Source organism: Puma concolor, chromosome B3, assembly GCF_028749965.1.
Source record: "Puma concolor isolate L17-30 chromosome B3, mPumCon1.1.hap2, whole genome shotgun sequence".
Classification (NCBI taxonomy): domain Eukaryota; kingdom Metazoa; phylum Chordata; class Mammalia; order Carnivora; family Felidae; genus Puma; species Puma concolor.
Genome location: NC_141672.1, coordinates 28,397,889 through 28,412,485, shown reverse-complemented (window position 1 = coordinate 28,412,485; position 14,597 = coordinate 28,397,889). Strand labels below are relative to the sequence as shown.

The following is a 14,597-nucleotide window of genomic DNA, read 5'->3' as shown; positions in this document are numbered from 1 at the left end:
CATTCGCCTGCAGGTCTACTGGTCTGGGCCCAAACCCTCCACTGGTGCTCAGGGCTCTCAGCCACCTGCACTATCACGCATGCCTCATAAATGTGCTCAAGAGTCTTCCGATTGGAAAAAAACAAAAACAAGTCTTCTTTCACCCTCACCCTCCTTCAGTCCTTCTCTTCCATGTCACAGATTTCTAAGGCTCTCCTTGTGATCTCTGTCACCTGGTCCGGGAACATCATCCACTCAGTTACAGAGGTCAGAAAATCAGGAGTCATCTTTGATCTCCCTTCCCATCGCCAATGCATCACTAAACCCTGCTGACTTTCTCTCCTACATATCCTCCCAATGCACTCGCTAGGCTTCACCAACTATCATTTTTAGATACTGAAATATCCTTCCTACCAATCTTTTTGCAGGTACTGGGACTCCACCCCACCCCCAATCCATTCTCCACACTGCAACCAGAGCAATATTTTCAAAGTACAAATGGAATGTGACATGTGCCACTGTAAAAACAATAAAAAAAGAAAACAGAAAGCTTCCCGTTGTTTCCAATTGGTGTCGGGACAAATACAAAGCTTGTAACTGGCACTTAAGATCTGGCTTTGACCTACTTCTCTGGCCTCATCTCTGCACTCTCACTCCAGCTGTACTTGTCCTGCTTCCTCTCACTCAAGGAGAGGAAACACAAATTGTGTATGTCATTCCCTCAGCCCAGAATACTCCTCCCTCCCTTCTTTACTTAGTTAAATGCTCATACTCATCCTCACTTTACCAAAAAAAACCTTTCCAGACCTCCCTAATTCAAATCTCTCTGTACAGTTTCTTACAGCATCTTGTTTCTCCCGTAATGTTAGCTAGAATTAAAACTTTAACGTTCATGTCCTTATCTGTTTCTCTTACATGTGAATTTTTTGCCACCATTATGGGCTAGGGCCTAGTACAGTCTCTGGCATGCAACAGACAGTCAAGCAATGCTTGTTGGATGAGTTAATGTTATTATTTACAAACTATTATTACTTTATTAAAGTAGGTCACCGAGATATTGTATGTAATTCTTGATAAACTTAGCAGGGTTCATTATATGAACTTTCTATTATTACAAAGGGAATACGTGAAACATCAAAAAGTCAAACAATATAACATATTTTAAAGAATAAAAGATGAAATTTCCCCTTTGCCCACTCTCATTGTCACTCCAAAGGCAACTACTATTAATAGTTTGAAATGTATCTTACATACATATGTCTCTGTATATGTACACAAAACTAATGCACATTAAAACTGTTGTTTCAATGCCTGGGTAGCTCAGTCCTTAGGCATCTGACTTTGGCTCAGGTCATAACTTCACGGTTCCTGAGTTCTAGTCTCACATCAGGTGAGTTCATGCCCTACTTCGGGTGAGCTCTGCTTTGGGTGAGCACAAGCCCCACTTTGGGTGAGCACGAGCCCCGCTTATTCGGGTGAGCTTGAGCCCTGCTTCAGGTGAGCATGAGCCCCACTCTGGGTGAGCCCAGCTTTTCTCTTTCTCTCTCTGCCCCTCATGGGATAGTCTCTCTCTCTCTCCGCCCCCTCTCCGTCTGTCCATCACTCACTTGTGACCCCCCCTCAAAAACAAAAAACAAAACAAAAAAACAATGTTCTTTCATATAAATTTAGATTGGTTTTCCCAATTGGCTTTAATCTGTCCAAATCATTGCAACTATATTATATATTAAAAATATCTTAAGAAGTGCTTGCGTGTTTCAGTCGGTTAAGCGTCCCACTCTTGATTTCGGCTCAGGTCATGATCTCATGGTTGTGAGTTCCAGCCCCACACTGGGCTCTGTGCTGTTAGCTTGGGATTCTCTCCCTCTCTCTGCCCCTCCCCTGCTTACACTTGCACACACACATGCTCTCTCTCAAAATAAATAAATAAACACTAAAAAAAAAACCTTAAAAGGAGGCTATTAGGAGACCAGCTGGTTATTAATCAAGGCTAAACTCCATTCTTACCTGCCTCACCATTCTCTTCAGTCTTGGTGCTCATTAAACAGGCAATAAACTTGTTATCCACTTGCTGTAGAACCTGCCATATATTCAAATAAGTGGTACAACACTAAATAAAAGTTAACAAAGCCTCATCTGTATACAAAGAGATAAAACTGCACTTAATTAAGAGTCATTTGCATTATAATCTTCATATCTAAGACTATGGTAAGGGAGTCATTAGGAAGGATTAAAAAAATAAGCAGAGCTATCAGAAGGCATAAAAGGAAGGAGACTACAGGCTAAGGATTCTAAAAAGGACACGCAAGCAACAAAACTCTACAGAGCACACCTGAGATTCTCCCGACAGGACTCTTATTCATAGGCAACTATGACCAGAGGCGCCTGAGTGGCTTGGGGTGCCCGAGTGGCTTGGTCGGTTAAGTATCGGACTTCGGCTCAGGTCATGATCTCATGACTCGTGAGTTCGAGCCCTGCGAGGGGCTCTGTGCTGTCAGCTCAGAACCTGGGGCCTGCTTCAGATTCTGTGTTTCCCTCTCTCTCTGCTCTTCCCCTACTCATGACCAGAGACTGCTAACAAATGGGGCTAAAATAAATTTTGCATTTTGCAAAAGTAAGGAAAACCGTTTCAGAGGAGCTAATCCCTTAAAGTAGTAAGTTAATAGCCACCAGGGGCTTTAACCCTTGGGGACTCCTCTCTGTCCAGGTACAGAAAAGGTTCTCATTGCACTTCCCTGCCTCGGTCCCTATTGTTTAACTAAAACTGTTGTTTCAGCGCCTAAGCAGCTCAGTCATTAAGCATCTGACTTCAGCTCAGGTCATGATCTCACGGTTCGTGACTTCGAGTCCCACATCAGGTGAGCTCATGCCCCACTCTGGGTGATCAAGAGCTTGCTTTGCTCTGGTACCAGGTCAGTGCCATGTGAGGGGTTTACCTAGATCTATCTAACCTCCTAATTTGTTTCCATACTGAAAATAAGGAGATGAAGACAGCCTGAGTGGTGTAGGGAGAGGGCAAACTAGCAAAGCAGATGAGACAAGGGGTCCCTTTTGTTAAGACTGCTCCTCAATCTGGAGTCTCCTAGGCCATGTCATTTGTCGCCTCACACAATAGAGGGTCATTTACAAAGGGGCACTGTTGTACATTTAAGGACAATGTCTGTACAGGATTTAGTTGATTTATAAATTATTGTCAAAATATAAAGTCAATATATAATCCTTGAAACTGAGCCTCAATCCTTAATTCATCCCTCCAACCTGCTCACACTACTGAAGACATTTTTTCCTTTGTCTTCAGGGACAAAAGGACCCTGCTTTTTCTTCTGATAATAAAAGTTCTAGTAAGATTTAAAAAAACACACGTGCCTTGACCAAGGTGGTCTAGATCATTAAATAAATCCAATTTCACAAGAGTTAGTCCAGCTTAGGTCTTATATATATTTTTATGAGATTTCAAAGTCAATCTCTTACCTGCATTGAATGAATCATTTCTTTGGTGAAACGATAAGGATATAAGACATTGTGAATTTTAACCGCGAGGCTTTTGGCCTGGCCACTGCTTACATCAACAGCAACCTAGAAAGCAGCACAAACATCATTTAAATTTTTAATTCTTTATATCTGCAGAACTGTTTTACCAAAGATCCCAAACTGCTTTATCATTTTCATAGAACCTATTAGAAGTGGGTTGAATTCAGGGACCTTAGAGAAATTCAAAAAGCTCTGTGAATTATTAGTCTTAAATAATAATTTTGGGGTATAAACAAAATTACTAACAAAAACCAATGTTGTTTCAGAATAACGATTCGTTTATGTTCCATGATCAAGTCCTTAAACACATCTTAACTGAAAAATCAGTAATCAAGTGCTCATTTATTCTACACCTTTATCACAACACACAAAGTACCTTCTGTGATATAACCCACTGAGAACACATACACTCACGTCCAATGATGAATTGTTCCTCCAGTAGAAGACTCACTATTTTATCTGATGATGTAACAGTGCTTTTTGTTTTGTTTTGTTTTAATTATCACCACCCTAAATACCCTGCCAAAGCTGCAAGATAGGGTTTCTAAGAGTGGTAAACACATTCAACTCATCACTCACTGACTACACATGTTTAATCCAGAATGTCTGAGCTCCCAAATTCTATGGATTCTGATTTCTCCTCTCTATAATAAATAGTATTTCCAAATAAATTATTTGGAAACATGCCCACTTTCCGCTTGTAATTAAAAATTAATACAGCCATTCATGCTCATATCCAGCTTAAATGAAGTACAAATTTTAAAATAACAAGCAAAGAAAATTTGCTACAGACCCACCTCTGGATAACGGGCAAATACTGGATTTTCCCACTCTGAGAACAAAGACTGAAGTGATTCTTTACCAACAGTATCATCCACAGCATCTAAGGCAAAAGGAAACAGATCAAGTTGGCATCGAGAGCCGCAGAAAAAAAGGTGAGTGGCACTCCCGTTTGCTGTGGTGCAGCGGCAAGATCAAAGATCAGACATATTGTCCCAATATTCTACAAAAGTTTAGTGTTTGCTGGATCTCTAAATTGTTCTGATCTGTTACTTTTTAAGTTAGAGTTGATGACTGTATCTTTTGGCATTATAGCTTTTTCTCCAAACTATTTTCAAGAGATATTTCAGAATACAAATCCAGAAGAAGCTGGTTCAAATTAGTAGTCTCACTTCCTTTAGATAAAAATATACCTTACCTATTTTTAGAAACAAAGAATCTGTAGCTTTTTTGAAAATAAGGATTTTGCTTACATAAAACTACTACAATACAGAGTGCAACTCCAATCTTTAAAAATAAGAGATATTCTCTCAATCACAAGACACCACAGACTGTGCATAATCACCCAGTATTGACTTCAAGTCTGGAAAAGTAATTTCTGATCTAAATGCATGCACTGAATTACTTAGTTCTGCTGTTAAATAGGACCGTGGGGAATTACTGGTTCCAGGAAGGCACAGCTGGCCCTGATCAAGCTTAATAACACAACCCTGCTTTTTAAAAAAATTTTTTTTAGTTAGGTGGTACAGTATGTACTAGATGTCCCGGCAACCTCTGTTTTTGCCCCTACCTCTGTTATTCTGTCTCATCACAGTCCTCTCTTCCCGAGCTCTAGGAAGGAAGGGAAGAACAAGGTCGCTTCTAAAAGGATGACACTTGTACTGAGATCCTAAATGTAAAAAAGAAAACCTAGACATTTGAACTCAAAATATAAATTATTAAAAAATCAAGTTACATTAAAATCTTTCTGCACAAATGGAGTTGAGACCTGAGGCAGACTACTAAGCACGAGATTGAGAGTCAGAGTTCTTTAATGAGATATGCTGCTAATTTAGGAACCTACATTAATGCTTAGTCCCGTTATCCATATATACCAGACAGAATGAGCACTAAAACAGATCACTGATTCTCAACGGGCACAATTTTGTATGAGAGACATTTGGCAACATGTGGTTGTCACAACCTGGGTAAGGGGTGCTACTGGTATCTAGCAGAGATAGAGGCTAGGGACTGCCAAATATTCTACATGTATAGGACGAACCCTACGACAAAGAGTTATGAGTCCAAAATGTCAAGTGTCACGGTTGATACAGCTGGTATTTGACATATACTGGTACTTAATTGTTAGCCTTCACTACTTGGTGCAACTTTCACGAGTCCCCAGGTTTATGTCTCTTATACTCAAAATGTGTTGCTATTATAACATTTATCTGATATTACGTTTACATAGCTGTCTTCCCTAATTGATTGTGAACTCCTGAAAGCCAAGCCAGTGAATCTGCAACCTAGCAGTGTGAACAATAAATGAATGAATACATGAACAGATAAATGAATGAGAAGTTCTCAATTTAAACTTCAAAGTCCAGGAGTGCCTGGGTGGCTCAGTCAGTAAGGCATCAGACTTTTGGTTTCAGCTCAGGTTGTGATCTCACGGTTTGTGAGTTCAAGCCCCACATCGGGCTTGGTGCTGATAGCATGGAGCCTGCCTGGGATTCTCTCCTCTTCTCTCTCTCTATCCCTCTCTGCTCTCTCTCTCTCTCTCTCAAATTAAAAAAAACATACATTTAAAAAATAAACTCCAAAGTCCAGTAATATCTGGCCTAAATTCTGCCGTCCTCTCTGAAGGATGATTGAGTTTTAGAAACAGTGCCTGCATTTGACAGTTTTTGAATAGGGGCCAAAACATGATGGAACTATTATTTCAAAACAATAAATCCATTGGACAAGAACTGGAGAGATGAATTCAGAATGATAAAATGAAAGGGTAAGGTGAAATTAGGTTGTGTTACTGGTAATAGAAAGGACAGAATTAGAGGCATTTTAATTTTTTTAAATTAATGTTTCTTCCTTCAAAAAAAATTTTTTTAATGTTTTTATATATTATTTTTGAGAGGCAGAGAGAGACAGAGCACGAGCCGGGGAGGGGCAGAGATAGAAACACTGGATCGGAAGCAGGCTCCAGGCTCTGAGCTGTCAGCACAGAGCCCCACCGGGGGCTCGAACTCAAGAACAGTGAGGTCATGACCTGAGCCCAGGTGAGATGCTTAACCGACTGAGCCACCCAGGCGCCCCAGAATTAAAGGCATTTTGAAGAAAAAAACTGCCAAGGCTTAGAGACTTACACCACTCCTTAAAATTACCTGTGTAGATATTCTCTTGTGTACGATTTAATTTGCCTCTTAACAATTCATCCTAAGTAACGTTTTTCTGTATGGTTCAGCGGTGTCCCAACGTCCTACCACATGTTAGCCCTTTACAGAAGGTGTGACATGCAATGTGAATGGGGGAGCCATCTTTCCATGAAACTCGTTTCTATACCCAACATACTTTTTTATTTTCATTTTTCTTATGGAATTGAGTTAACAGGACACTTCAGAGACTTGTTACAAGACTTGCTAATGCAGAAAGTTAAATAGGTTGAAGTGTTTTAAACATCTAGATCGGCTCAACGGAAGCAGATGTTCATGTTGTGTGCGGCAGCTGACGTTCCCACTTTGGTTCAGCAGCAACCATCTCAGGTTAATGTAATCGCGGCCTTTTTTGTCTCCATTTAAAAGCAGTTGCATTTCAGGAAGATGAGGTGCCAGTGCTTTAGGTTTACTTCCGATAAGCAGTCAGTATAAAACAGGACATAAAACTACGTCAACTGAAAATCACGTATGTCTTTAAGAGCCACCTGAGAGTCTCAGGAGCAGTGCTGAAAGACAGTTCTCCTACTTAAAACTTTGAAAGTTACTACAGTGATTATTTTTTCATGAGGAAAAACTGGAAACCACTGAAAAATAAAGGCCTTATTTAACCTTAGATAAATCAGAGCCTCCTACTAGAGATATTCATGCTAAGGAGCATTACAAGTCAATTTGCAATTACATTCATACAGTTTACATTCTTTTGCAACATTCAAGACTTTTAATATGGATGCACATTTAATGTTTATCCTCCTGATGCGAAACCAAGATTATAGCCAGATGGAAATCAGTTTTACCATCTCCCAACATCTGGCTCTCAACACACTGCCAAAACAATGTCACTTTTAATGTTGACTGAGACATGAGAACTCAAGAGTCCCAATCTAGGCTCTGATGTAGCCTTGTGGTATGATTTCAAAGCCACATTACTGTCTTCCTGAATACCGGCTACTTATAGCATAAACAGATCAAATGGATTAGCATATGTATTATAATAAACCATGTCTGAAAAGTATAGTTGGGAAAATACACACTTAACCTACATTCCAAAAAATTTATGGTCAAGTCCTTTTTTCTAAAAACACAAACAGTTCAAAAATATAGTACTGTACTGAGCCACAGATTTCTGGGGAAACCCAGGATGATTACAGGATCATTCTGGCTTTTCACCTGAGAGCTGCAGAGAGCAACTTCCAGAAAAATATCACACTGGCATTGCAGGTATCTTTAAAGACAAATTTCTAGGAGAGTTTTATGTTTGGGAGAGAGAAGAAAGGAGGCTAGGGAAGCACTGTGGATCTTCTCAACTATTAATAGTGCCATTTTCATGAAAAATGGTCTCACCCTCCTACACATCCACACATCCATATACAAACACTTCCATTCTATTATGTCTTTCATTGTATTTCTAGATGTAAATAGTATTGGACCTAGAGAATCTTTATATACCATAAAACACATGTTTTATAATTAAACTTGAAAATGATCTATCAGCTGAGATAATCTCTTTGGACAATGATTATCTTACTCTTTGGCCATTATTACCACCTTCAAAAGCATTCCATGCCAGTGAGCACTATACATATATATATATATATATATATATATACAGTATACTATACTATACTATAGTATAGTATATAGCACTCACCATTCTCAAGTATGACATCCACAGCTACAGTTGTCAGGTCTTTAGTACAAGCAGTCTGAACATCCTCAGTAGGAGCAATGAATGTACTCAGTCCAGTTATTTTGTTGATGTAAACCATTCTTCCCAGGGCTACATCAAAATGCTGCTGCCAATCCAAAGAACATGTGTTTGACTCTTCATTTTCAGAACAAGTTCTTGCTATAGATTCTTCACTCTGAAAACGAGTTCCTTTTCTGTCAGCTGTGCCATCTTCTATGTGACTCATTAACATTTTACTGGGAGAGTCAGGACTTCCTGTCTGTGGGTCTGAAGCTATAAGAACATCCGTATCTTCACTGATGACTTTAGAATGACTACGGGGTAATACCAAAGGAGTTTCTGGTATCACGGAGTTCCCTGTTGTGTTGTTGTTAGAGTATGTTTTACTATCTTTATTGAAGGGATTATCCTGTGTGACAGAGTCCAACACTGGAATGATGCCACTGTCTGTTTTTTTATACTCATTTTTAAACAACTTGCAAGAATCCAGGATTAACCCACTGCACAAGTCATGGTCTTTCCTACTAGAATCTGATTGTGGAAGTTCATTAAAATGACTCATCATTTCCAATGCTTGAGTCTCTCTTTCGGAACCTTTCATTCTGGATAATTTAGAGGCTAAAGATTTAGGAGACTGCTTGGCATCCAAAGGTTTTCTGTTAAAATCAGATAATTCCTTTAGAGTTACAGGACTTTCTCTTAAGCAAGGAGTCTGTTGTTCCAAACAATCTTCTTCACTAGAGAATGGAAACTTCTTTGAGTAAAAGATGTGACTTACTGGCAGACAATTATTATTTGAATCATTATGTTTCATAGCAGTGATTTTACAAATGCCTGAGTTGTCTAAGTGATTCTTCTCTTTCCATGCAATGTCAGGTTCAACTTGAGGACCGAGATTGGTAGAGATTTCAGAATTATTATTTTCTTCCACCTCTGTATTCAGAGGACTTTTAACCTTCCCATATTGCCTCTTAAACTTCTCTAAAGATCCCAGTTGTGACCTTAAGCTTAGTTTCTTACAGGCTATGGGTTTGGAGAAACCAATCAATTTATCTATTTTCTTACTACCATTTGAAACATATCTACACCAAGGGGAAGAAGAGGATGTGTCAAGTAATAAGCAATCCATGTGTGATTCTTTAGTACCTTCCTGAGAAACAGCAATGTTTTCACAAGTTGCTATAGGTTTGTTCTCTAGCCCATAACTTGTATTTGTTCTGCGCAATTTCTTGTCAGACAGTTGAGCAAAGTCTTTACTTAAAGTGCTGGTTGGATCTTCGATGTTTGGAGTCTCAACTGAATGGCATGCTCTGTTTACAAATGTTTCTCTGGCACTCACGGGACCAGGTTGAATACAGTTTTTAAGTAAATGTTCTCTTTCAGTTGATTTAGTTTGCTCATTTTGTACCACATGAGTTATAAAGCCAGTGGAGCATAATTTAACTTGTCCATAACTAAAAATGTTTACTCTTCCACAATTACTAGGTTGTTTTTCTTTCTCTTCCTCTCTCTGAGCACCACGTACTCTCAATAACGTTGTCTCAAAAGGCAGAGGTTGGGATCCCATTTTGGTAGCGTCTTTAAATCTCTCTAATTGATTCTGAACTCCATTATTTTTCAGGATACTGGCAGCCATGCCATTAACAATAGCACTTGCTTTCTGTATTTCTAGATCTTCTCTATTCTTCTCAAAGCAGTATGATGTCTGAAAAGGGTTTACAAACATTTCTGAACTGGTTCCACATGGACTTTCTGAAGAGTTACATTCTAAGCAAAGTTTTTTATGTTTCCTATTTTCTCCCCATTCTGATGCTTCAGCTGTCTGTTGTTGTAAGATCCTTGATTCTGAGCAAGAGCTATCTTTGTTTTGTAAAGATGACTCTGTCACTTTACCATGGCCTGGGCCATCTGATTCACAAATGTACAAGAATGAATCATTTGTGTTTTTTCTGGTAGCTTCTGAATCTCTAGAATTCTGTGTGTTTCTTCTGTTTTCTACAGTAGCTTTTCTTTTCACAGCTTTTGATTGAAAATTAAACATTTCATAGGAATCCAAAATACTATTACATGCTTCTTGGAAACTGACCTGGTCACCCTTCTCATCAGAAGACACATGCTTCTGAAGAGTAGCACTAAATAAACTAAAATCGTTATCTTCACTAAATTCTTTAATGTCCTCACCTGATAATTCCACAAATAGTTTTTCTTTCTTTAAAAACATTTTCACTCCTTCCTGAATGCAAACCAAAATAGTATCCCAGTTCTGAAATTCAATCAGCGTTTTTGCTGGCTCCAGGCACACATCATATTCACAGAACTGACACTGCACATTGATTACATATATCCCATGGAGTTCTGGGTTAGACCGATGCCGAGGACTTGAATTCATTTGTCTAGTGGCAGAACCATTCTTTGGCTTGCATATAATACTTTCTTTCCTCAATAAAAAGTCAATGAATTTATGCAACTTTGTCCTTAAAACCAGTCTTTTGTTCACAAACAAAAATTGCATATTCTTATTGTAATGTGCTTCAGAGCTGATATAGCCGCTGAGCTCAAACTCCTTGTATTTAAATTTTATTTCTCTTAATTTTTGGGACTTACCCAGTCCATAAATTTGACAAAATCGGGAACATATGTCTTTGGTTTTAGGAAGCTGAAGAACCATGGAACCAGAAACATCATTCCTCAAAGAGAAAGAAATGGAAGGGTGCATGAGCGAAAGAGCTTCTATCCTCTGCCTGACCTTCTCAAACTCCAGTCTAGGATCCATGCATTTCCTCCTTACAGGTAACTGGTAAAATAGGTTATATACTGTTACTGTTGTCCCGGCACTTGGTCTAGTCAGGTCAGCTTCACAAGCTTTCAGGGCTTTTCCATTCTGAAACAGTTTCACAAAAGTTTTCATTGTCTTGTTTTTCTTGGATGAAATTTCCACAGCACTGGCCATGTCAGCTATACTTGCCAAGGCCTCCCCTCGGAAACCATAAAACCTGGGATTCTCCAAGTCCTGTAGCGAGTTGCATTTACTAGTGAAATAACGATTTCCCACCTTGTCTATATCATCCCTCCCCATCCCAAATCCATTGTCTATCACTTGAACTTGGAAAGTCTCCATATTCACCCTGACAGCCACACATTTTGCTTCAGCATCAATGCTATTGAGGGCAAGTTCCTCAACACACTGGCCTAAGGAGCATATAGCCAAACCAGAACGCAATCTGGCTTGTACTTCAACTGACAAGCACTTGATCATGGCAGGTAGAAAGCTGGTTAAGAAGGCCAGGCACTGGCTTCCTTCTCTGACCGGAAATAATTGCCTAAGGAGGAAAACACACACACACAATCAAACCCTCAGAGCTACGGAGCATTATCCATTGCTCTCAAGCATAATGGAGAAATGCCATTTGAGGTAAATTAAATCTCTTATTAAACCACACTGTAAAAAACAAAACAAATTATAGCTTTGATCTCTACACAGATCACACAGCTCATGTTTAGTGCAATGGATTTAATATCCAAAGCAGCATTCGCAATTTCATAATTTTCACTGCTCCTTTCTAAATCCCACATGCCCTAAAGTGAAATCATAATCACGCTTGAAGTTGACCCATAAGACAGTGTTCACAATTCTAATCACTTCACCAAAAACAGATGTCTAAATTAAATTCAGCTAGAAATTCATGAAAAAAAATGTCCAAGCTAGTTTCATAATATTTATACATTACACAATAACCATGACTTTTAGTAAAAACTTGTAATGAATGGTTAAGACAGAAGAAATTTAAAAAATCAAATCTTTGTATCAAGAAGAGATGGGGGTCAAGAGATTATTATTCTTGGTTAAATGTTGTCTCTGGGGAAAAAGACCGGGAATGCAAAACGATAAGGCAGGAATTTTCATTATGAACTTTTCTGTATCATTTAATTTTTAGATCTTGTCCACATATTACTTTCACAAAAGTTTTCAGAAGGTCCCTGTATTACCACTCTTTGGGTATTTACAGATGGCGGCTACAAACTACCTTCACAATAATAGTGATGGTCAGGGGCTATCTGAACTTGATTTTACGTTTTCCCTTCAGGTAAAAAATATGAAGATTATAGTGCCATTAAAGGTCTCCCTTCATAGGGGAGAGAGCAGCATGGGCTGGACCTCTCGAAGGTGGTAGGGCTAGTTCTTCAAGCCCGGACATCACAGTTATAATCGCAGATCTGATGTTTTTTTATATAAGGAACTTTGCAGCCGGCAGCAAATGAGAGGTATTCTGAGACTACTCAACTTCACGATTTCCTTTTACAACCCAGTCTTTTCAGGGCCACAGTCAAAGGGGATGATTCGTCCCGGGTCTCGAGCTGCGAGAGCTCCGGGTCGGGGGCGGGGGGACAGGACAGCCGCCGCTGGCCCCCCAGGCTCAGGCTCCACCCCGTCCCCTCCCCCAACTCGCAGGCCGAACCCCTGCCTCCCGACGCAAGAGGCCTCCCGGAGCCCCTGCACAGCCGGATCCGAGAAACGCTCGCGGCGGTCGCCACGGCCTTTCCGCTATTAGAAGGGCTCCCGGAATCATCCTTTCGACGCGTGCTTTTTCCCCCAAGTCACCTCGAACCGCGCTTCACCAACTCCCAGTTACCCACCGCCTCGGACGCCGGGCACGCGCACGTTCGCTCGCGAGGCTCGCGCACGCGCCACGAGCATGCGCTTCTGGGAACGCGCTTGCGCTTCTGGGAACGCGCTTTCGTCGGTGACACCCAAATGCGCGTGCGTACCGGCTGTTGTCTGACTGGGAGACTAGGCGGGGTCTCTTCACACTGGTACCCCTAGTTCTCAATCCTTATCCCCCTTTCGCATGGTGTGAAAAGCCGTTTCAAGCAGTTTTCTCTGTTTCTGTCGTTTTCCTTCCCCCCTTTCCTCCTTTGCACCTACTACCATTTAATTCAATTATATTTTATTTGTGTTTATGTCTTCTCTCACTATAATGCAAACTATTTGAAGGCAGGGATTTTATCTATTCTGTTTACTGCTGTATCCCGCTGGCCAAAAACAGTGCCTGGACGGTGAGGCACTCGATGGGTGAATAAATCCACACCCTTCCATCTTACAGAATTACAGCATTTCAGAGCTGGAAAACACTGAGAAACTAGCTCCACCCTCTTAATGTACGGATGAGGACCCCGAGACTCCTTTCATTGACTTTTTCGTTGTGTTCCTAATGCCACTGCAGCTTATTTTCAAACTGAATAAGAACGTTAAGAACCCTGTGGGAATAGATGTTTGGGGAATTATTTTTTTTAATGGTGATTTAGTTTTGAGAGAGAGCGAGCCAGCACAAGCGGGGCAGGGGCAGAGAGAGGGGGACAGAAGATCCAAAGCAGGCTATGGGCCAACAGCAGCAAGCCCGATGGCAGGCTCGAACCTGTGAACTGCAAGATCATGACCTTGAGCCTAAGTCTGACACTCAACCTACTGAGCCACCCAGGGATCCCGATATTTGGGGAATGACTAACCAATCCTCAGTTTTTGCTGTCTCGTTTTCAGAGCAATCTAGTATTTCCAAAAATTGTAAATTTATGACAAACATGTTAAACTCAGTAGGCATTTGCGATCCACCTGTTAAATGACTGACCGAGACTAATCGACACATGTGAAGGGCTGGATGATGAGGCAAAATCCTGAGTATTGCTTGTAGGGCTGCCATAACAAAATGCCACACACATCGAGGGGCTTAAACAATAGAAGTTTATTTTGTCTCAGTTCTGGAGGCCAGAAGGCTGAGATCAAGGTGTTGACAGGTTGATTTCTTCTGAGACCTCTCTTCTTGGCTTGTAGGTGGCAGTCTTCTCCCTCTGTCGTCACATGTTCTTTCCTCAGTGCACGTACATGTCTGTGTCCAATTTCCTTTTTTTTTTAAGGACACTGGGGCATATTGGATTGGGGCTTACTCTAATGTCCTCATTTAACCTTGAGTACCTCTTGAAAGACTCTATCTCCAGATAGTCACAGTTTGAGGTTAGGACTTAAACATATGAATTTGGGATAGGGTGACATAATTTATCCCATAACATTGCTTTATATGAAATCCTTGCCCAGAGGAGAGGAATGACAGCAGGAACTCCAGAAAAGTAAAAGTAATTAGTCCAAAATGCCATTTAAACAGCTAACCTTAATAGGTGTACAATTTCCTGAAGAAAACTTCATGAAAACAATTTTT

At 40.3% G+C, this 14,597-nt stretch overlaps 1 protein-coding gene and 1 long non-coding RNA gene across 6 annotated transcripts in view; one reads left to right on the top strand and one right to left on the bottom strand.

The window, feature by feature from the left end:
* MLH3 (mutL homolog 3) overlaps positions 1-13,143 on the bottom strand; it is a 27,545-nt gene extending 14,402 nt beyond the window's left edge. Inside the window, exons 1-6 of one of the 5 annotated variants that reach the window (XM_025918566.2) lie at positions 13,024-13,143; positions 8,350-11,708; positions 5,081-5,179; positions 4,308-4,393; positions 3,451-3,555; positions 1,987-2,059 (exon numbers count right to left, since the gene is read on the bottom strand). In XM_025918566.2, the coding sequence (XP_025774351.1) occupies positions 1,987-2,059; positions 3,451-3,555; positions 4,308-4,393; positions 5,081-5,179; positions 8,350-11,644 (3,658 nt within the window). In that variant the 5' untranslated portion in view covers positions 11,645-11,708; positions 13,024-13,143. Of the gene's footprint in view, positions 1-1,986; positions 2,060-3,450; positions 3,556-4,307; positions 4,394-5,080; positions 5,180-8,349; positions 11,709-12,988 lie in introns of those variants that run through there. The other 4 variants (XM_086709251.1, XM_025918568.2, XM_086709252.1 and 1 more) reach the window with 4 other exon arrangements.
* Positions 10,919-14,597, top strand: LOC147579831 (uncharacterized). The gene is made up of 2 exons (XR_015252187.1): positions 10,919-11,178; positions 12,839-14,597. It is a non-coding gene; the product is annotated as an uncharacterized LOC147579831 (long non-coding RNA).